Source organism: Neopsephotus bourkii, unplaced genomic scaffold (genome assembly GCF_033783945.1).
Source record: "Neopsephotus bourkii isolate Nb327-2 ecotype Australia unplaced genomic scaffold, CSIRO-AGI_Nbou_v1 NB_1660, whole genome shotgun sequence".
NCBI classification, from domain to species: domain Eukaryota; kingdom Metazoa; phylum Chordata; class Aves; order Psittaciformes; family Psittacidae; genus Neopsephotus; species Neopsephotus bourkii.
Window position 1 is genome coordinate 304,103 of NW_026902134.1, and position 21,864 is coordinate 325,966.

At 53.0% G+C, this 21,864-nt stretch overlaps 2 protein-coding genes across 6 annotated transcripts in view; one reads left to right on the plus strand and one right to left on the minus strand.

The window, feature by feature from the left end:
• RUSC1 (RUN and SH3 domain containing 1) overlaps positions 1-5,877 on the plus strand; it is a 45,003-nt gene extending 39,126 nt beyond the window's left edge. The window contains exons 2-10 of the mRNA XM_061375225.1: positions 631-2,170; positions 2,428-2,514; positions 2,903-2,979; positions 3,099-3,273; positions 3,382-3,487; positions 3,572-3,618; positions 3,881-4,859; positions 4,937-5,065; positions 5,693-5,877. Coding sequence (XP_061231209.1) covers positions 679-2,170; positions 2,428-2,514; positions 2,903-2,979; positions 3,099-3,273; positions 3,382-3,487; positions 3,572-3,618; positions 3,881-4,859; positions 4,937-5,065; positions 5,693-5,861 — 3,261 coding nt within the window. The 5' untranslated portion in view covers positions 631-678 and the 3' untranslated portion in view covers positions 5,862-5,877. The remainder of the gene's footprint in view (positions 1-630; positions 2,171-2,427; positions 2,515-2,902; positions 2,980-3,098; positions 3,274-3,381; positions 3,488-3,571; positions 3,619-3,880; positions 4,860-4,936; positions 5,066-5,692) is intronic.
• Positions 5,878-8,265: 2,388 nt separating this feature from the next.
• Positions 8,266-21,864, minus strand: part of ASH1L (ASH1 like histone lysine methyltransferase) — a 36,962-nt gene continuing 23,363 nt past the window's right edge. For 4 of the 5 annotated variants that reach the window (XM_061375155.1, XM_061375158.1, XM_061375159.1 and 1 more), the window contains 21 exons: positions 21,473-21,546; positions 20,261-20,306; positions 19,943-20,051; positions 19,208-19,414; positions 18,098-18,244; positions 17,037-17,145; positions 16,691-16,852; positions 16,389-16,483; positions 16,024-16,181; positions 14,950-15,102; positions 14,442-14,496; positions 14,206-14,338; positions 13,735-13,983; positions 13,250-13,336; positions 12,940-13,030; positions 12,279-12,417; positions 11,583-11,755; positions 11,025-11,191; positions 10,401-10,441; positions 9,652-9,953; positions 8,266-8,940 (listed from right to left, as the gene is read on the minus strand). In XM_061375155.1, coding sequence (XP_061231139.1) covers positions 8,849-8,940; positions 9,652-9,953; positions 10,401-10,441; positions 11,025-11,191; positions 11,583-11,755; positions 12,279-12,417; positions 12,940-13,030; positions 13,250-13,336; positions 13,735-13,983; positions 14,206-14,338; positions 14,442-14,496; positions 14,950-15,102; positions 16,024-16,181; positions 16,389-16,483; positions 16,691-16,852; positions 17,037-17,145; positions 18,098-18,244; positions 19,208-19,414; positions 19,943-20,051; positions 20,261-20,306; positions 21,473-21,546 — 2,789 coding nt within the window. In that variant the 3' untranslated portion in view covers positions 8,266-8,848. The remainder of the gene's footprint in view (positions 8,941-9,651; positions 9,954-10,400; positions 10,442-11,024; positions 11,192-11,582; positions 11,756-12,278; positions 12,418-12,939; positions 13,031-13,249; positions 13,337-13,734; positions 13,984-14,205; positions 14,339-14,441; positions 14,497-14,949; positions 15,103-16,023; positions 16,182-16,388; positions 16,484-16,690; positions 16,853-17,036; positions 17,146-18,097; positions 18,245-19,207; positions 19,415-19,942; positions 20,052-20,260; positions 20,307-21,472; positions 21,547-21,864) is intronic. The other variant, XM_061375157.1, reaches the window with a different exon arrangement.

A 21,864-nucleotide genomic window follows, 5' to 3' on the forward strand; every position in this document is an offset into this window, starting at 1 on the left:
CCTCCTCCCGGTCGGGGCGGGGACGGGGCCGCGGCTCCTCCTCCCTCCGCAGTCGCCGCCGCAGCGCGAGGTGAGCGGGGCTGGGGCCGGGGGATGCTCAGCGCGGAGCCGCCGCTGCCGGGCGGTGCCCGGGGCCGCACGGGGCCGGGAGGGGTGCGGGAGGCTGCGGGCGGGCGGGCGGGGGGCTCCTCACCGGGACCGGGGGCCCTGCCAAGGCCTCGCAGCCCCGGCGCTGCCGCCGCCCCTCGGCCGGGCCCGGCTCCGACCCCGCTGGGGGCTCAAGGGCGTTTCCTCCTCGGTGGCATCCGCGGGCGCTGCTCAGCTCTGGGCGGGATCCGGCCCCCCCTGCGCTGCTCCCCCGCACCGCGCTCGGGGATCGCCCCCCAGCCCCTGCCCGGCGGCGCAGACCCGGGCTCAGGTGGGAGCGGTGGGGCTGCCCCTCGCTGCTGGGCCCGTTCCCATCTCGGAGCCCAAGGGCCCGGCACCGACCCCCTGCATCCGGCCCTTCCCGGCTCGGGGGCTGCCGCAAGGTCACCGTCATCCCTCCCGCCCCGTCTGCTCCTCTCCAGGTTCGTGCTCTGCGCTCTCCCCTGCTCGCTGCTCGCAGGGAGCTGCATGGTCTGAAGCCAGGAGCTGAGGGGCTCTGAGGAGCGCCAGCACCACCCGTGAGGCAGCACCATGCTGGCTCCGAAGAAAGGCCTCCTGTGCAACCTCAACCACATCCATCTGCAGCACATCTCCCTGGGGCTGCACCTCTCCCGGCACCCGGAGCTCCAGGACACTCCTGGCTCCACGGGTGGAGGGGAGCAGACGGCCTGCAGCGGCTGCCCGCAGAACTGTGAGCAAGTGGATGCCAATTCCAACAACCCCTCCCTGAAATGCCGCTGTTGCGAGTCCCATCCTCAGCAGGCGGTGACGCTGGGGCTCCAGAACCAGACAGCTCCAGAGGATTTCCCCTGCCTGCATCCTGCGGAGGAGGCGGCTTCCCCTTGTGATCTGGCTTCCTCCTCCTCCTCCTCCTCCTCCTCTGTCAGCAGCTGCTCGGATTTCAGCTTGGATGACTCCCCGGTCTCCGTGTACTGCAAAGGGTTCCCCAGAGAAGAGCCTCGACCCCTGGAAAACGCGCCCAGCGTCGTTCCCACAGGAGATGCCCGGGATGCGCAGCCGCTCGGTGACCAGGGTGGGACGTGCGATGGAAGAGACGCCAACCTCAACCCCCCGGTGCTCCAGAGACCGGCCCCGCTGACCGGAGGGAGCCCCGACAGCCTCCGCAGCAGCAGCTCGCTCGACTCCCGGGGCGATGAGGACCCCCCCAGCGTGAGGGCTGGCACCGGCATCAGCACCGACCTCGACCCCAACTGCAACCCCCTGCCCGAGGCTGACGCTGCCCCCCCGGTGCCGGGGCGCAGGGATCCTGCTCTGAGCCGAGCCCCGGAGCTGCGGCCCCCCCCACCGGTGCCCCCCCGGCCCCGGAGGCGCCTGCAGGTTCTCAATGGGCACAGAGCGGAGCAGCCCCCTCCGCCTGCGCGGCCGCTGGAGCTGGAGCCCGGCTCGGGCGACCTCTGCAGAGACGTGGCCAAGAAAACCATCACCTCCTTCCACGAGCTGGCCCAGAAGAGGAAGAGGAGCGGCGCTGGGCCGGCTCCTGCCCAGGCCAGGGCTGACCGCAGTGACTGGCTCATCGTCTTCTCACCGGACACGGAGCTGCCTCCCCCCAGCGAGCTCCTCCCCAGCACCGCGGGCCAGGAGCCGGCCCGGCCCCAGCTCCAGCCCGAGCCGCCACCGAGGCCCCCCGGCTCCCGGCAGCGCGAGGTGACCACGTTCAAGGAGCTCCGGTACCGCAGCGCATCCAACAAGGCCAAGGCGCAGCCAGCGGGCGAGCGGGCAGAGCCGGCGGCATCGCAGCATCCCCCTCCGGCCCCGGAGGTGGCCTCGGGCTGGGCGCCTCCGGTGCCGCTGGGGGGGCAGCTGCTGGCACCCATGGACGGCCACCAGCTGAAGAGGAGGAGACCCCGGCCGGGGCTGCTGCCCATCGCGGAGGGGCAGCCCGGGGACGGGGAGGAAGCGGCGCCCCCGCTGCAGAGCGCCCTCGCCGGGGGGAACGGGGCCGCGAACCGGAGGCTCAGGGGACCCGGGGCAGGCGAGAGAGGGGCCGGGCCCCGCACGGACGGTAAGAGCTGGGGTCCTGCACGGAGCGGGGCTGCGGGAAGGACGCGCCCCGAACCCCCCCCGGGGCCGCCCCGCCGCCTTCCCCGCCTTCCCCCGCCCCGTTCCGGGCCGCGGCGGGGCCCGCCCCAGCCGCTGCCCTTCGCCCCGCCGCGGCCTCCGGCTCCATGGGCGAGCGCGGCCCGGCCGGGCCCGGCCCCGGCCCCGGTCCCGGTAACCGCCTCCCCCCGGCAGCGCCTGGCGCCGCCGCGCTCCCCGCAGCCAAACCCCCGCCGTCCGCCGCTGGAGCCGCCGCGGGCCCGCCCGGAGCGGGGAGCTCGGAGGGAGCCCGCGGGGAGCAGACGAGAGGTAACGGCAGCGGCCGCGGGGCCCCGTGCGCGGGGGGGAGGCCGGGGTCGGCAGCGGCCGGAGCGGGGCCGCGGGCAGGGGCGGGCAGGGGCCGCAATCCCGCCCCGTGGTGGAGCCGGGCCCCGCCCTCGCCTCCATCCTGGCCCGGTACCCGGGGAGCCGCGGGTCCTTCATCCCGGCACCGTTCCCATGGCAACAGCCTGGATGCTCCTTGCGCCTTCCCAGCGCTCCCCTGTGCCTTGGTGTCCGGAGCTGCCGCTGGTGCCCAGCGCTCTGGGCTCAAGCGCTCGCTGAGGCCGGGTCATGGGGAGCTGCTCCTCACCCAGCACCCCCAAGTCCTCCTCGGGGCTGCTCTGAGTCTGACACCTTCCCTTCTGGTGCCACCCAGCCCTGCTCATCGCCATCAGCGCCGCCGTGGATAAGGTCATTGCCCACTTCAGCTCCGCACGGAACCTGGTGCAGAAGGTGAGGCCCTGGGCTGGGGTGGGCAGGAGGGGCCTGGGGACCTCCAGGGGCTTCCTCCCCCCCTGCAGGCCCGGGGGTTGCTGCTGCCGTTCCCTTCCCCTCCTCTCGCTGTGCTCCAGGCCCAGCTGGGCGACAGCCGGCTCAGCCCTGACGTGGGGTACCTGCTGCTGCACACGCTCTGCCCGGCGCTCTACGCCCTGGTGGAGGACGGGCTGAAGCCCTTCCAGAAGGACGTCATCACCGGCCAGAGGAGGAGCTCCCCCTGGAGCGTGGTGGAAGCCTCCGTGAGGACAGGTCCGTGCTGGCCCCCGGGGCTGGGAGCACCTCAGAGAGCCTGGAATCCTCCCCCAGCCCGGGCGGGGGGATCGGGAACCGGAGCCGTGACCATCGTGTGTTCCACAGGCCCCGGAGCGCGCCCCTTCCACTCGCTGTGCGGGCACGTGGCCGGGCTGGCCCCGCTCCACAGCACCCGGCAGAAGTTCCATGCCTTTATTCTGGGCCTGCTGAAGTGAGTCCCGGCCCCGCTGGCCCCTGCTGCAGGTTGGGACGGACTCCCAGGGGCTCTAACGTGGGTTCCCTTTGCCTTCCTTAGCATTAAGCAGCTGGAGCAGTGGATTTCCCACTTGCAGAAGAGCCCAGGTAAGGAGACAATGTCCAGAAGCTCCCCATCCACGTCCTTCCTTGCCTGCCAGGGTATAATCAGGTACAACCCATAAACAGGTCTAACCCTGGCCCTGTCCCACCAGATTTGCATAGTGGAAAAGGGCATCATCTCAGCAGAAGCTGCTCTGACCTGCTGGGACAGCCCCGCTAGGACAGCCCCGCTAGGACAGCCCTGCTAGGACAGCCCCGCTGGCCCTAGGGCGCTTTGCAGCCCTCCATCTGTCTCTGCCTCTCATAGGTGTCATCTCCGTGCTGTACTCACCCACGGCCTTCTTCGCGCTGAGCCAAGGGCCTCTGCCCCACCTCGCTGAGGAGCTGCTGCTGCTCATCCAGCCCCTCTCCGTGCTCACCTTCCACCTGGACCTGCTCTTTGAGCACCACCACCTCTCCATGGACGTGCGGCCCCTGTCCCGCCGCCCGCGCTCACCGCCGCGTCCTGCCCATGGCTCCGCTCCGGCCCCGGGCCAGCGCTCCCTGGGGGGGCTCCGCAGCACCGCGGGGCCCAGCCTGGAGGAGGAGCCCCCCGCTGATGCCGTGGGGAGGGCAGCGGGCGCAGGGGGCAGCCCAAGGCCCCATCCCCGCGCTGCTGCGCTGGTCCCTGGTGCCCAGGTCGGGGCCGCTCTGCAGCAGAGCCTGCAGCAGGTCCTGCGCTGGGGAGACCGCCTCAGCCGCACGCTGCTGGGGGCCGACGGCTCCGCGGAGCCCCGGCGGCTGGAGCCAGGCCCGGGGGATGCCGGCGCTGGTCCCGGGGGGTGGTGGGGGCAGCTGGGCCGGGCCTCCGGGACCTGCTCCGTGCCCAGCAAGGGGAAGCTCCCCTCGGTCTGGTGGACGAAGCTGCGGGCGGCGGCGGCGGATCCCGGCCCTGGCCCGGCTCTGCCGGCCCTGGGGGAGCCCGGCGGCACGGAGCTGCGGCTGCTCCAGACCAAAGCCGCCCCGGAGCTCCCGGCTCCGCAGCCCAGCAGCAGCGCGGACACCTCCGGATCCTCCTCCCCCGAAGCCCTCATCCTGCCCGCGGGAGCCGGAGCATCCCCAGCGCCGTCCGATCCCGCCGCTGGAGAGAGCCCCCGGGCATCGCCTGCTGCGGGTGGGAACCGGGCAGCGCCTCCCGGGCCCCGCGGCGCTGATGGGGGCCGGTGGCTGGGCCGGCTCTTTGGGGCCTCCAGCCCCGCTGCCAGGAGCTCCCCTCCCAGCCCCGATGCAGCCTCAGCGAGGTCCAGGTAAGGCCCAGAGCAGAGCCCCCGGCAGCTCCCGCATCCCCAGACCAGGCTGAGCCTGCGGCTTCTGCTGCGCGCAGGAGACCTTCGAGGTGGCTCTCGCCCGGCGCCCGTGTCCTGGCTGCGGTGCTGAAGGGGCTGGCGGCTGAGAAGAGCCGAGCTCAGGAGCAGGCAGAGGGGACGGCGTCGGATGCACCCCAGCCCTGCAGGTGATGGGGGCACCGCCGTGTTTGGGGCTTGAAAGCTGCCAAAGCAGGGGGGGGTCTGGTCCTGGGTCCTGGATGTGATCGACCCCATGGATGTGATCGAGCCCATGGATGGGTTTGAACCCATGGATGTGATTGACCCCATGGATGTGATCGAGCCCATGGATGTGATCAAACCCATGGATGTGATCAAACCCATGGATGGGCTTGAACCCATGGATGTGATCGAACCCATGGATGTGATTGAACCCATGGATGTGATCGAACCCATGGATGTGATCGAACCCATGGATGTGGATCGAGCCCATGGATGGGTTTGAACCCATGGATGTGATCGAACCCATGGATGTGATCAAACCCATGGATGTGATCGAACCCATGGATGGGTTTGAACCCATGGATGTGATCGAGCCCATGGATGTGATTGAACCCATGGATGTGATCGAACCCATGGATGGGTTTGAACCCATGGATGTGATCGAGCCCATGGATGTGACTGAACCCATGGATGGGTTTGAACCCATGGATGTGATCGAGCCCATGGTCTGATGGCAGCTCCTCCATGAGCATCCTGTGGGAGCCTCTCCCAGTGGCACTGGGGGGTGAGCCTGGATGCTGTTTGCTCTGCAGGGCGGTCCGGGCGCTGTGCGACCACACGGGCACGGCCGACGGGCACCTGAGCTTCCAGAAAGGGGACGTCCTGCAGCTGCTCTGCACCGTGGATGAAGACTGGATCCGCTGCTGCCATGGCAACAGCACTGGCCTGGTCCCCGTGGGTTACACATCCCTGATCCTGTGAGGGACCGGCTCCCGTCACGCTCAGAGCATCCCTCGCTGGCTCTGCTCGCTCGCATGCCCGTACCCTGTGCCACGGCGCTGAGCCCACCACGGCTCCCATGAGGGACCTGCTCCTGCTCCTGTGTCCCCAGCTCGGGAGGTCCCTGTCTCTGCTCCATGCCCCTGCCATTGTGTCCCCCCCACCGCTCTGCCCCATGCCCACCAGCTCAGGCCCGGCCACGCTCTGTCCATGGCTGTACCCAGGGGAACGCACTGATTCCAGGGGGGAAAGCTGGGAATAAAGGTTGTGATTCACGTGACTGTGTGTGGGAATGGGTCACTGCGGGGGGAAACCGGTGCTGGGCCTTTGGGGAGCGATGCTCTTGTTCCTGCTTCCTCCAAGCTGAGGAACATCGGACCTTAACGGGAGTGGGGTTTGCCTGAAGGGGGCTTCATTGGGCTCCACACTGGGCTTGGAAACGGGTCAGGCCAGGCAGGTCCTAGGGTGGGTTTAAGTAAAGCCAGGTCTTCACCCCTGGGGCTGGTGGCTCTGGTTCAGAGGGGACACAGGGCTACGGTGCAGGGACCACAGTGGCACTGAAGCTGCAGGTTTAAGGGTCCAGGTACCCATGGAGGCTGCTGCTCCTGCATCCACGCCGCCACCAGCGCTCCTGCCCACAGCATCAGCATCAACCCCAACCCTTGCAAGCTCCATCACCCATCGGAGAGCCGGGACAAGGACCCCTGGCAAAGCAATGGGAAGAGTGGGACCAAGAGCAAAGAAAAGCCCACAAAGGCACCGATAGGAAAAGATTTTCCATTTAATACTAGACTCTCTCAGGATTGAGATGCAGGCTTTTTATGCAATTACATCCAATGTTAAAATTGGTAATACATAATTTACAAAGATTAACATCAAAACAATGATCTATTTAGATATGCTTTGTAAAAAGGAAATATATTAGCAGCATTTATTTTCAGCAATCACACAGCCTACACCCATGCAGACTAAGAGTTCATATCTATTTGCAGTAATGTAGTGCTTCCTGGTCTGAAAACAGCGATCCTGGCGACCCTCCGGTCTTCTCATTATTATAAAATAACCCCAAAATAAAAAAAGTCCTTAATTTCTACACCAGTAAGAAAAAACGAAGTCTTTGCACTTACCTAACGTTTGATTGTCTAAAAAACATCTCGGTTTTAGTCTTTCAACAAAAGAAAGATAAAATGAGAGAGCTCAGGGCGGCGCTTCCGAACGCACTCGGCTTCTTAAAAACTTCTTTCTTTTAGTGTTTAACACCATTGGAGACGATGATTTCGGGGCTGGAACTAAAGGAGACAACTCAAGGGGGGGACATGCGATATTCCTACTACACGCACGAGTATTTTATACTCAGGGCTCCTGGTTCTGTACAGTGCTTCTCTACAGTAAGAAAATATTCCAAACTATTTCCTTAGGTTTTGTCTTTTTTTTTTTTCTCTTTTTTTTTTTTAATAAAATATTTGTGGTTTTTATTATTTTTTTTTTTCTCAAAGGGTTTGTTTTTTTGCCGTTTTTTTTTTTCGTGGTTTTTCTTTTTTAATCTTTTTTTGTCCTTTTGAAATCAACACGGAAAAGTTGAATGGAATGAGCCATGTTCCACTAAGAGTAAAATAATCATCATAGTAACAAGAATGTACATTAGGACGAGCTTGGTCCATTAAAAAGGAACATGTAACTACGGTATTGCTTTACATCCACGCAGCAGATATATACAACTTGGCACATTAAAAACCGGTTTTCTTCGAAGAACATCTAAAACAGGACTGGATCTGCATATGTACGTGGGGGGACAAGAAAGCAAAGCCATTTCCAAGGGGCAGCGTCGCCGAACCCCCCCCTCCCTTTGCTCCATGTCCCCAGGGCAGCCCCACTCTTGGGCTCGCTGTGGCTTCATGCAGGGAGCAATGGGGGGGCCTGGGGGCAGCCCCCCAGCAGGGCAGAGGGAGGGTGGCATGGGGAACGCTGGCTCTTCAGGTGGGAGACGGACAGGTTAAGCTGTACAAGCAGAACACGAGGGTAGTGTCAGCAGCTGCTCTATCCTACAGGGCACAACAAACACTCGCTGGGAATACTGCTCGACGGTTCATGGAGTGAAGGGTTCCTCTGGTTTTAGGGTTAAGGGGGGGTTTGCTTCTTTTGACCACGTTTCCATTTGCACAACACACGAGACGCAACGAGAACCACAGCTTCTCCAGCCCACCAGCAGCGATGGCAGCGGCAGGGGCTGGCCTGCCTTCAAAACCTCTGCAGGAAACAAGCAAGCAAGAGAATCCCCCCCCAGCCTCCCCGTTCCAGGGCACAGAACAAGGGCCTCAAGCAGCCAACTCCTGCCTCGCTCCAAGGGCGCTCTGGAGGCTGCTCCTTGGCACCCACGTGCGCCCCGCGCTCACCCTGGGGCATCGCCACCGACGCTGCTCTCCTCTTGGGACTTGTGCAAATCTGAGGCCTCGGCTTCAGGGCTGCCCTGCACTGGAAGCCACTGGGCCTTCACCCTCCCATCCGACTGCATTCACTGCCACGGGCCACGGGGGGGCCAGCAGGATCTTGTACAATCACAGGTTAAGTGGGGAATATTCTCAGAGTAGCTCAGTCCTTTTCCTTCTCACCTCCCCCATTCCTGTCCTTTTTTACCTCTTTTTTTTTTCCTTTTTTTTCTTTTTTTTTCCTCTGAGTGGGAATCTCAAGCAAAAATAAATTAAATTTGACCATCCTGGACAATAACCACGAGGTTTTCTCAGTACCTAACATCAATACAAGGCACGCCCAACAACACACACACCATAAGAGCACTGCAGAGCAGGGCAGGGCGACCTGCCAACCCAGACATCTAAGTGCTAACTGTTTGTATATTTGTCAGTTTGCTGCTGCCCTCTTTTCCTTGGCTGGTGCAGAGGAAGTTGGGCTCCTGCCCTCAGTCCTCAGCAGACCTTGTAGCAGACTCCAGACCACAGCTTCCTCCAGTGGCATCACTTCCTGAAGCTGCTCTCGGGGATGGTCAGCGTTCGCCGCCGCAGTTTTCTTCCTGATCCTTCCTCCAGCAAGTAAGTGACATCAATAGCTGCAACAGAGCACAGGCTTCTGGTAAAGGAAGGGGATAACAACAAGGGTTTTCCCACTTCCCTGCTCATGGTGCTTCCAAGGATGTTCCCATCCACAGCAACATTCAGAACTCTACCGGACAAGGTGCTGAGCAACCTGGCTGAAGTCTGGAGTTAGCCCTGCCCCGCGTCAAGTTTGCACCAGACAATCTCCAAAGACCCTTTCAATCTAACTGATGATTCCATGAGTACTTTGCATTGACACCCAGAACACAAAGGAGACTGGACAGAGCTCATCCTAAGCTCTAAATCAAAACCGGACACATTTAACCAGTGCAACCACTGCACCCCAATTCTACAGCTTAAACAGTGCCTGCAGAAGTTACCTAAAACCCAATGGAAAGCTCATGGAAGGTCAAAAGGGACTTTCCAAACTCTCTTCAGTCTCACTCTGTGTCTTTGCTCAGTTTCTGAGCTGAACGATGGGGGGAGTTTGTCTTCAGAGAGTTTTGGTATAAGCACAGTGACAGTGGTAGGAAATTCCTTTGGGATTTAGTGGCAATTGCTGCTGCTGCAATAGAAAACACTGCTGCAAAGAGAACTCATTCCTAGTAACATCCACTAGCAATGACTTCAGCCAAACCTGTTTATTTTATCTCCACAGTCTGCAGTGAAGGGAAGATGAACCTGCAGATGGAATGCTTCTGTGTAATGAGAGAGGAAAATCTCACCGTTTTTCCCTGGGATTTTCTCTAAGAGGTTTAGCAGGATCTGATTCAGTCTCTCCCTCTGCAGATGCCGCCTTTCCTCTGGAGTGCAGAGCTGCCTCGTGTCCGAGCTGCTTTCTTCTACCTTCTTCTCAGCTTCACAGCCCTCAGCAGAGGCTGCCTCTTTTTCTGCCTCCTCTAGGGCAGGCATCTCACTGGCAGGTTGCTCTTGGTTTCCCAACACATCCTCCATCAGTGGAAGAGAATCTTCTTCTTGGTTTAAGTCTTTAATCTGCGGTTTGGAGCGGTCTGTTTTCCAGGATGATCTAGCAGGGAAAGAAGGGTTTAACGACCACGGTTTTCCAGATGGAAAGGTCAGTTACCAGTGAGCCAAGGACTTGTCAGCAGCCAGGGGGGGTTCTGGAATCTCAGTCACTTGATTTACTATGCACATTCAAACCCTTAGTGCAGGAAGGCTGGCTGCTCTTGTCCTGGGATTTGCCATCTCCCACATTCAACTGCTTTTGCTACCTTTCAGAACAGCTCCCGTACTCTTCCTTACCTCCATTATTAAGGAACACTAACACTGCTTCTCCATTCTGCCCTTCCTCACCTGTTCCCTTTTTACCTCTTCCTTCAGAGAGATTGCTTTAAATAATTTAAACTTCTGATTTCCATAGCATGCAGGGGAAGCGGGTACAGAAAAGAGCGGACACTTGACAGACAGGATGATCCCATCTCTTCTCAACGAACATCTGGTAGGTAAGACTCACCTGCCTCCATTTCTCTTGTAGTTGTCTGGTACATAATGAGGCTGCAAGAACAGTGAAGAGTATGGTTAACACCAAAGAAAATACACAGTGGAAGAAGGTGACACAGCCAGCCTGACCAGCCCACACGGGCCTGGATGTTGTGTGAGGCTCTAAAACACATCAAATCCTTGTACAGTCACAGAATTGTGACCAAAAAGGGAGTTTTAGGATTTTCTTCACTCAGGAAGTGAAGTTTGGCAGTGCTCAAGGCCAGGCTGGATGCGGTCTGGAATCGGATGAGCTTTAAGGTCCTTTCCAACCCAACCCAGGCTGGGATTCTATGATTCTAGGAGTGGCGTAAATGAAATCAGCACCTAGATTTCAGCCAGAAACCACAATCTCCAAACTTACACATCACCGTTCAGTCAATATCTGTTGGCCTTTGAACTGCATATTCTCTACCTCCAATCACTTTGGCTTTCCAAGCTTGCTTCCTAGACAACTTTCCCTCCAGACCGTGTATGCTTGCTCATGTGGCAGCTTCCTTTGGTTTACCAAGTTTCACCCACAGGGAGCCAAGGGCTTTCCAGAAGTATGGCCAGTCTTGTAGTAAACAGGAAGGAAGCCAAGAGAAGAAATACTTACTGAGAAGTCTCTCTTGGGTGTGAGTTTCTTGGGAAAGTGGTCAAAGGCGTAGGGCTTGGTGCAGACGGGATAGCGGTTCCGGTGGATCTTGTAGAAGAGATGAGCTGATTTGTCCAGGCGGTAGTCACAGATATACACATCCTGCTCCTTCACACCTTTCGGCCTCCCTGCGTTTGGAAACAGAGCAGGAAAAAGTGCCAGTGAGATTCAAGAGGAAGCTCACGGTACAGCAGAACCACAGCAAACCATCCACAGTGTCAAAGAGGCACAGGGGCTCGCAGTGCTGCTCGCTGGGATGGCAGTTAGAACTAGATGAGCTCTTGGGCCCCTTCCAACCCAAACCAGTCTGGGATTCTGTGATTATGCAGAGGAAACTGGAAGGCATTTTGATTACTTACTCTTGTACTTTTATTTCAGTTATGAAGCTGTTCTTATCTCAAAGGTTTTACCACCTCCTCATTCTCCCCATCCCACTGTAGGGCGAGTGAGCAGCTTTGGGCTACTCAGTTGGGGTTAAACCACAGCAGCAGTGGTGAATCGCGTTTCATTTCTCCTTACCTTTGCAGTAGGTGTAGAGGTCAAGAACACAGCACGTGCCCACCACAGCCTCCAAGGGGATGATTTCATACAGTGGCACCCGGAAGAGCTCATTGTGATAGAACTTTCGAGAAGGGGAATGATGCGTTTCATGTGGACGGAAATAGTGATGACCAAAGGCAAACCGCTCCTCTCTGCAGGGGTGAAGTGAGAGAAAGAGAGCGACAGGAGGGAAAAAAGGCAAGAGATTATGTCTATAAGCCCAGGTACAACTCCCCTTCAAGCCCTCCACCTCATTTGGAACAGTCCTGCATTTCTGCAATGACTGTGATGAAAAGCAAAGTCACACAAACGTTACACATTCAACTTTAGCCCCTCCAGTAAGTGGAAATACTCCTAGTGTGAGTTTTATGAACACAGCAGACTTACTATGCTGCTATCATTGGGGCATTTAATCCCATTACAGGGGCTTAGGCAGTGATCATGAGCTGTCAGTGTGTATTCTCAGCCTGTTCTAACTGAGGAAACTGCATCAACTGGTAGCTCCTATCCCTTGTTTTAGATGCTTTTACTTTGCAGTCGTGAAACACAAGCAGCAGCATCATGAAGCCTCTGTGACCCAACCATGTTCAGTCCTGTGTTTTCAAGCTATGATCAGACTTCTGCAAAACCACTGTATCTGCAATGCCCCCAGTTCAAGAGAGGCCTTGAACGTACTTCTCATTTTTCCAGAGCTTTTCGATGCGGAATATATCGAGTTTCTCCCTGTTGATGTGGGACAGGAGCCGGTAGGACTGCCGCACGGGGTGGCCATCCGGAGTTCTGCGGCTGTCCCTCATCAGGTAAACACAGTCACCTGGCAATGGGCACAAAACACACACCTCTAAAGAACTTGTCATCAGTCCAGCACCAAAAATAGAGCAAATGCTTTCATTAAAACTAACATGACTTCTTATTCCAGCACAACTCCAAGATGCACGGATCAGCACTGACAGACTCAGGGTTTTGAAGCAATGTCCAGAAAGATACACTTCAGAGAATGAACAAGCAAAAAGCTGATGTTTTAATGACCATTCTACACTAAAACACTGGAGACCTAATAGCCTTCTTTGCCTTTACTTCTGAACGTTAACTACCACAAGTTGGCTCAGCATCTTCCTTCTCTAGCCAGGAGGAGAGCCCTATCTGTGCTAAAGGTAATTATGTTGCTTCATCAACCAGCCTGTGAGAACTCTTACTACGTGTCACTCCCATAATAGCAAAGAGGGCAGCTTTCTACTTGTAAGAAGATAAAAGGATTTGAAACAGGGTGATGCTGGAAATCTCTGTACGCTCTGATCTGATGGCAAGCACAGCAGCCACCAGGGTTAGCACATACCTTGGCGCAGCAGCAGATCATCCCGTAACAAGCAAATGTAATAGACACAGCCAGGCTGGGCATAGTGGGGACGAGGGATCATGGGCACCTCCTGCATGAAGACAGAAAAAAGGAAGGAAATGCTGGGATGCTCACCATAATCAACACAAAGATGGGGCTGAAATCCTTTTGCAGGAGTGGACAGAGAGCTGGTACTTAAGGTGGTTAAACCTAAACCAAGGAAGTTACTCTATAAAGTGAGAACCCCACACAATAAATATAAATGTGAGAGCTGCTTTAGTTTAGCAACAAAGAGGAGACTTTTCCTTACCCTGTTCACTGACCGAGGTTCACACTGCTCACACAAGTAGTGTTCCACATCTGAATTCACCCCCATACAGTCGCAGTGCTGCCAGACCTAGAAACCCAAATACATCCCAGTCAGACCTTCCTGTGACAGACTGCATTGACAACTGGCATTTTCTCAAGCAAATATGGAGGAAAGCAAGCAAGTGAGCTTCCCAAAGGGAATTCAGAAGACAGACAAGGTCCTCATGCAACTGTGTGCCCCGAATTGCTGAAGTTAGTTCTGCTTGCCAAGGACAGAGCTGCTGATAGTCTCAGGGAAGTGCTAGCTCCTCTGCAGAGGAATGCAAGTTGCATTTCTTCTGTGAAAGCAGACTTGCAGTTCCTCTGGAGAGGAAGTGAAGGTCTGCAGAAGTAATTCATGCTACCAGCTACATGGAACTGCTAGCAAACGTTGCACTGGGCATGGAGAAGAGCACCAGGCTCTGTTTTGTGCTCCCCCTGCCTCACCATGCACTTTTCACACTGGATCATGAGTCCTTCATCTTTGTAAAGGCCACAAATGCATCTGATCACATCCTCGTCCTTCTCGTGCCCGTTCTCCTTCTCGCAGACCGATGTCTCGCTGCTGTCGGCCTCGCTTGCTGTTTCCCCCACGATCTCATCAATCTGGGCCGCTGCCTCGTGCCGGGCGCTGTAATACGCCTTCCGCAGGCGGCACACGTCGCGCCCCGTCGGGGATTTCCTCCCATAGTATTTCTGTGTGAAACCAAAGCAAAGCAACGATTCAGGTCCTTTCCAAGGCAACCCAGGCTGCGATCCCATCATTGTGGCAATGTCTGGTCATCAGAAACACATCATCACAAGGTCTCTTCTTCTAAAACACTTTTCGTCTCCTATTACTGTAGGTCATAAAGAGCATTAAATGAGGCTACATGCCCCCTGTCTCTGCAATAGCCTTAAGGCCAGAGAGAGCCTCACCTCTGCATTCCGGAAGACCTTCAGCATGTCCCCATCAAAAGCTTCCACAGTTTTGTAATAGCCTGTCAAGATCTGCTTCTCGATTGTGGCAAGGTCCAGGGGATCAGAGATCTTCTCGTAATAGTCTGCATTTCTACAATGGGAATCGTAGGCACAATGTCATTTTCACTAGCAAGTCAAAGCTGTGCAAATCCATTATGGAAAGCTATGGGTTGCTCTGTGAAGCAAGTACTTACTTTTTCTTTGGGGGCAGGTTCAGGAGAGGAGCTGCAAGAGCCTGCCTGGAGGAATCTGTAACAGGAACACAGAGTTCAACATTTACTTGAGGGAAACTTCGAAAGACAAGTAACTAACAACACTCCACCTAGGTTCAAAAAGGGCTCTTCTGCTATCTGAGGCAGAGGGAATTGAAATGCTTTTGCATTTCTAGAAGCTGGCTGCTGTAATGGGACTACAAGTATCAAAATGGATGATATTTCCTTGTAATCCCGTCAACTGTACCATTTTGCTGAACCACTCAAAAGGCAATTTAAAAGGACAGTAACATCTGCAGATTCTGGTGGCAGAGGAAGGGGGTGAGGATAAAGTAAAGCCATTTAAAATCATTACTGGTAGCAGGAGAAAGGGGGCAAAAGGAAGAGAGGCTCTTTAACACCCTGAAAGAAGGATGTGCCATTCAGTTCATTGCTTCAGAGGCTGAGAAAGTCTTCAGGGAAGTTTCTTAAGGAGTGCTGTTACCTTCACCTTTGTAGGCGATGATGCTATCACATATTTCCTTAAAGATCTGGGCTAGGCGGGCAGCGCGAGCCACCTCAATGTTCTCCTCAGCTGCAGCCAAGCGGCGTGTTCGCACGGAGCGGGCGGTCTGAAGGGCTGAGAACTGGGTCATGAACACATCTGAGAGGGCAAAAAGAAAGATCCAATCACAGCCTCCTTTCCCATCCAGCAGCTCCCCCAGTTATTAACATGAACGTATTTTCTAAGCTACTACCATAGTAAAAAGCTTCAGTTTCATCTCCCCGGGTCAACTCTCACTGCTTTGAGCTCATCTGAATGCTTAAACTGGTTAGCAAAGGATTTTATGTTGCTGGAACAAATACAGCATGTCACTGAATTCACCTAGAACACTTCCCAGCTTCGCCTGTACCTGACAGTGGGACCCAGTCCTGCCTGGCTGTGGAGATTATGGCCCTGCAAAGAGAGAGTGCTATTTCTGGAGCAGGAGTTTTGTCCTGCTCCCATAGCTGCATGCCAAAAAGCTTTGTTCTCTACAGGCCTGAATGCCACTGAATTATGAGGATAAATGACAACTGTCAAAGTCAGCACAACTGTTTCTAGTCTGGGGACACAGAATGCAGTAAAGAGCCCTTCTCTGTGACGGTCCAGTCATGGAAAATGTTAAATATCATCCTCCTCTTCTGATTAACCACTCCTGATGCAATATGAGACAGGACAACTTCTATCAAGACTGAGAGACAAGAGGGCTGCTGGAGCAACAGAAATGGATCCAGCAACCCCACCAATGGTTCAGAGGGTCCAAAATTCTCATTCTTAAGCAAACAGCATTAAGCGTTTCAGAGGAAACTGCAGAATCCCATTATGCAGAAACCCCACTGAAACAGCAAAAGGGCTTCTGTCTTACCCTGCTATGTAAAGATAAAGGCATTCATACACAAACATGTAGGTATTTTTCTCTGTATAGCACTCCCTGTATGTGCTATAAACTTGTATTAACTCCACATTTGATTTACACACAGAGCTTAAACTTTTCACCCAGGTTCTCAAAGCAGCAACCTGAGGAACCTGTGCTGGGCTCACCAGATTTAATGTTCCCATCATCCCGACAGATCCCGTTCCAGCGGGTGTACAGTGATGTGCTGTGGATATTGTCACTGACGTGCTTCACCTCCTCTTGCTTCTGTCGAATCTTTTCCCAGTTTCGTACCAAAAATACATGGTGTTTCAGCACAAAATTCCTATGGGAGTGAGGAAAGCATTCAAGAATCACCTTCTTACTGTAAAACCCATTCCTTCTCTCCTCAGTGGAGAGGAATTCCACCCTAGCTGCTTAAAGGAGAGCTAAGAACTGCTTACTCAGGCGTTTCATGAGGCCCTATCTCACAAAACAACACCTGCAACAAGGCTCCATTTCTGAGGAGAATCCCACTGAAAGGATTCCTCACCTTTCCCTGTTTGACATGGGCTTCATCTGCAGCTGTGGCGTCAGCCTTGTTGGTGCGTTCACACTTTCACTGGGCTCCTCTGGGATGTGACCCCTCTGGAAAACACATCATTCTGATAGACAGGAAAAACTGGGCCAAGAACTTGGCAAAGCACTGGAAGTAGCTGCTGAGACAGAGCCTGAAGTATTTCTCTACAGCACTTCTCTCAAGCTTAAAATACACAAATACAGGGTTTTTTGCTCTGATGGCACGAACCCATTTCCTATTCTTTATTCACATAAAAAGCTGGGTTTACTACTTACTCTCTTCTTTAGTTTGTGCTTTGACTTCCTCTTCTCTTTTGACCGTCCAGGCCTTCTGTGGGTGCTCACAGGCTGATTGCTTTTGCTTGAAAGCCCGTTCATTCGCTGACTTTTACCCCCGATTATGCCTCTGCATTTGTCAAAACCACACTTGCAGAGTTGCTTTGAAAAAGAAAATAGAAATATCCTTTGAAAATAATCCCCCAAACATGTAGGTTCTCTCTCAATATTCTAAGGAGCCTGCTGTGTCAACTACAACACAAAAGCTTTGGTTAAGCAACCTTCAACTTGACACAACTGTTTGTCCTGGCTGAGTTTTCTCAAGGCCTTGCACTGGGAGCCTTACCTGTTTTTCAACATTAAAGGAATGAAAATTGTAGTCATAAGTCAGTTCAGTACCAGCAGGCATGTCTTTAAGTGCATATAATCCAATCCTGTAAACACCATTCACAGACCTGCAGGGAAAACACAAGGAAAGATTCCCAAGGATTAAAAAGAAAAGGCTGTGTCCACACAGGGGAAGAGTTAAGAGACAGGAAGCAACCCTTCTGCTCTGCCCTGGATTATGCTGCTTCTTCATTCGTGCTATTCTTTTGTTTCTCTCTCGCAACAAACTTTGGTGGCCAAAAAAGTGAATCCTGGCTTTATAGAGAGGAGGAAGTTGTGCTTCAAAGAGAGAAGCTCCAAATTATACTGGCTGTTGTGGCACACCTACCTCTCAACCACCAAGATTCAGGCCCTCCCCTTAAATCAAAAGCTGACCTTGGCCATCAGACCTCATTTCACAACACATACTAAAGCGAGCTGCCTCTCCAATACCTTTACTTCTTTTGTGCTGGATCTTCCAGTGTAAAAGTCGATTCCTACTGCTGAAATCCACTAGAACTAGCTGGGAATCACCAGCTTCTCTGCCACCACCTTATCACAACCATCTGCCACTTCACTCTACGTTATTCCCTACAAGCTCCTCAGAAGTGCTTCCTACCAGTCTGGCACTGGCTTGCTTCTGATAACAGAGTACTGATACGACACAGGGTTTGCTGAAATCAAACTACTTCCCTCTTTGCCTGCTTTAAAAGAGTATTTGAATCGAAGGAAAGAAAAGACACGCAGAGATTATTTTTGGCATTACCCAGGCTTCAAAATGTGGAGCAGATTAACAGTATGACAAACAACAACGTTGGGTTTGCCTTGCCAGTAAACTTAGATCCTGTCTCCAAAATGTCCAACGCTTGAACACATTACATCACTCCTCTTGTGCAACGCAAGCATCATAGAAATGTTATTTACAGTGTTCAGCTTGATTCCCCTCCCTATTTTTAGATGAGATTCTCTTGATGCTCTGGTTATCTACATGTTAGTCACTGCCATCCCAGTCTTCCAGTAAACACAAAATGTTTCTCTTACCATTTCTGCATCTCACAGTTAGGATTACAGCTGTGGTTGATAAAACGAGCCTCATTGCCCATACGATAACTATCTATCACCATTCCACTGTCTAAATTCAGGCAGTAATGATCACTGTGATTATGGTACTGTTCAATCATCCGGTTCCTAGGAAGCAACACAGGAAAGTTATTTGTGATTCTGCTTGTTGCTGCAAAACAGGGAGTAACAAAGTCACAGAGCATTTGGGAATTCTGAGAGAGGGTTTGGAAGGAAAAGCAATGATCATCTTTGATTTTACAGAACCATACACCTCGAGATGGAGGAAAACCATTTTTATACCTATTTTTATAAGTCAAGGCCACTGACAGAGCTTGCATTAGAATTTAGAAATTTGCTCTTCTGGAATGCTCCCTTTTGGGTTCTGCAGATTATTTGTCTACATTTCATGGTGATAACCTGTGTATGGAAGAGAAAATGCAAGTATACATTCTTTGGTGTGTATCTGTATGCATGTGAACAACAATCAGCTTCTTTCATTAGCTGGGACTGGACACAATTGCTGGGTTGACATCCATGGATTACAGCTTCCTCTTTTTAGCAAGAGCAACAAGAGTCAGTTGTGTTAGCAGGTATTTCTGCATGAGAAGATAGCATTTGTCTTCTGATGAGTTTCTAAGAGCAAGTATGCCCCTCCAATCTCAATTGTCCTGTGATGCCATGGAGTTAAAAGACTACATTCATTATTAATGCTCCCACTTGTTCTTTCTCATACCTATCTGCAGAAGCTGAACCACCCTTCCTGCTCCATTCTGCCCCCCAGTTCTATCTTGCACAGTTCAAATCCTGCACAATCCTCACAATGACACTAAATTCACATGCACTTGTAGCATTTGGCATTTCTAGAGCAGATGTGGCAGATGATGCATTCCAAACACTAATCATGCCTCTCTATTTGACTGAGAAACACTTGGTGGATCAAAAGAGCTCAGCTCCAGGCCTTCCTTCTGGTGGCTGTGACCAGAAAGGCATTCTTTCCCCTTTGTTTCTAAGGGTTTCCCAGCAATGATAATAGATGCTAAAGTCATTTATTGAGCCTCCCATGCTAAAGCAGCAAATAAATATTTCTACCTGAATTCTTGCTCACTAACAACTTCTCCCAGATATTCAATGATAAACTGTCCTGCTTTCAGGGGTTCTTTGGTACGAATACCCCATCCTTTCTCCTCAGCCCGGAACCTCTCCAGGCACTGCACCCATTCATGCCTCTGTATCCGCTGATTGCAGCACTGGTCACCACAAGGGCATGTGTTTGGTGAACACTCCGCAAAGATCATCCTAAAATAGAAAGCAAAGAAGTAAAAGGAAGGTGTATGGCCTACTTTTACATCTGTAACACAAAGGGAGAAAGAAATGCCTTTGTTAAACACAAGTTACTAAAGAATCCCAGCCTGGTTTAGGTTGGAAGGGACCTTAAAGCTCATCAGGTCCAACCCCTGCATGGGCAGGGACACCTTCCACTAGAGCAGGTTGCTCCAAGCCCTGTCCAACCTGGCCCTGAACACGGCCAGGGATGGGGCAGCCAAAGAACTAAAATGCTTCTTGTTACCAAGGGATAACTCACACAGAGATTCACAGCCTCCCACTGCTACTCAAAGATCAAAATGGAGCTTTTAAAGGCACCTTTCCTCTGAAGAAAGAAGTTGGGGAGCATACGTGCAGCAGAAGGCTACCCTGTATGCTCTGGAACAATACTTTAATTCCTGGGGTTGCATCCAGCACAACTCTTTCCTTAAGCTATTATTAATTGATGTGGAATACTACATTTATTGAAACTGCCTTCTCATCACTCAACCTCTTTCTAACCTGTTGAGACAGTCCTCCACACAGCCCTTCCCGTTGTCATCATCTGGCTTCTTGCAATTGCAGGTGGTGGCCTCGTAGCCAGAGAGAGGTTTGACATCCACGTAGACATCTGGAGAGGAAAGAAAACAACAAAAAACAAACCCAAACAGGGAAAAAGAATTCTTTCCAGGTGAAAAGCAGAGTGATTTCTCTACAACTTTCATTCCAATTCCACGAAGCAAAAAGGAGGAGATGGAAGCATCTTTGGGAGGATGAAGAGAATGACAGGCAGGAGGGGTGGCAGAAATGAACACACTTGAATAATAAGATTTTACTTACTAGAACGGATTTTTTTATACAGTGGGACATCTGGCTTTTTATACAACTAAAAGGAAGAGAAAGAAAATGTTAATACACTGCAGAAGTGCTTCTGTTAGTCAAAAGAATCAAGGAAATTGTGTTCTGTACAGAGGGAAGCTTTGTAATCCCTACAACATACAGCTGCATTCTCTTCTTTAGGCTCAGACTACATTAGCAAATAGGTTAAAAGAAGTACCTGGGTAACAGAACTGAGGCTAAAGGATTTAGCTGAGCATTCTGCCTAACATAGAGTTTATTCTTCCTGTACTCTGAACAGAGCAGTATGGATCATGAGGACAGACTAACCTGAGCAAACCATGTAACCTGCACAAGCACTGTACAAACAAAACTGCTCTGGAAGGGGTTCCCAAAATCTAGGTAGATACAGAAAATGTCAAGGAAATTGATCACACGTGTTATTATTTATGTAATATTGAATAGATAAGATAGGCAGATGGAAGTCATCTTCAGTACATGGCAAGAAGCTGAAATGTCAACCTGAAGATTCAATTTTAGTGGCATTAAAAAGAGTAGCTGGAGCCACAATCACCTGGGGATTTGTCTTGCTCATTTACAAGCTTAAGTTACATGTCACCGAATGCTCTCGTGCTGTAAAGCTGGGGACAGATTTACTCTCCAGCCTCAAATCCTGTCTTCAATCACTTGGTGGAAACTTCTCAGGGAGAAAACAAAACAGTCCTATTTTTAGGCTTGCCCATATTTAAAGCTCTTTCCAAAGAATGAGGCTGTGAAAGAGTTTCTCTTCTTTCCTCAGCATGAAAATCTCAGCTTGCAAGTGAAAAATAAATTCCACTCTGCTGGGATTGATCCAAGAAAAATAAGGGCTGAGATTTCTCCGTGCTGCTGGCAGCACATCTGAATTCTCCCGAGGCGTGTCTAAAACAAGATCACTGCAGCGAGCAGCCACACACCAAAATAAGAGTCTGCTCCAAAAGGAACGACTTTTTGCAGCAGAAACCCCTGGGATTGCTATTTTGCAAGAGAGGGAATAATGGAAATTATTCCTATTAAATACATATGCAAATCCTTTTCTTCCTCCGAGAGTGGCAGCCTCGGGAGCATTCACCAACACACGGGGTATAGAAGCAGTTTCAGGCAGGAGTCAATGCTGTTTTCTTTCTAAGACTTTTGATGGCAATCTTGGCAACCCAGGAACTTTTTATCTTGTACCTGATTGTGTTTCCACTGCCAGAGGATGTCGTAAGGCAGCTGGAAGTCGATCCTCTTCTGTCTGAGATACTTTCCTGAAACAAAAAAGGTTTGTCAGTGGCACACACTCAGCTTCCCCTGTCCCCAAGGGGAAACCGAGCTGCTCCCAGGCACAGGGCCAGCTCCTGATAGGGCCTCTCCATGCTGGAAAGGCCAAGAGGCAGAAGAGCAGAATCCTCCCAGAACATTTTGTTTGTCTGGCAAGCCCAGGGAAGAGCCCTGCACAAGGCTCCCTCCTGCATTCTACCCTGTCACTCTGAACCTTTCCTGCCAGCACAGGAGATGCCTGGTGAGGTCGGTGCAGGGGGAGCTGCCCTCTGCATTGATGATGGTGTTACAGATGCCACCAAACT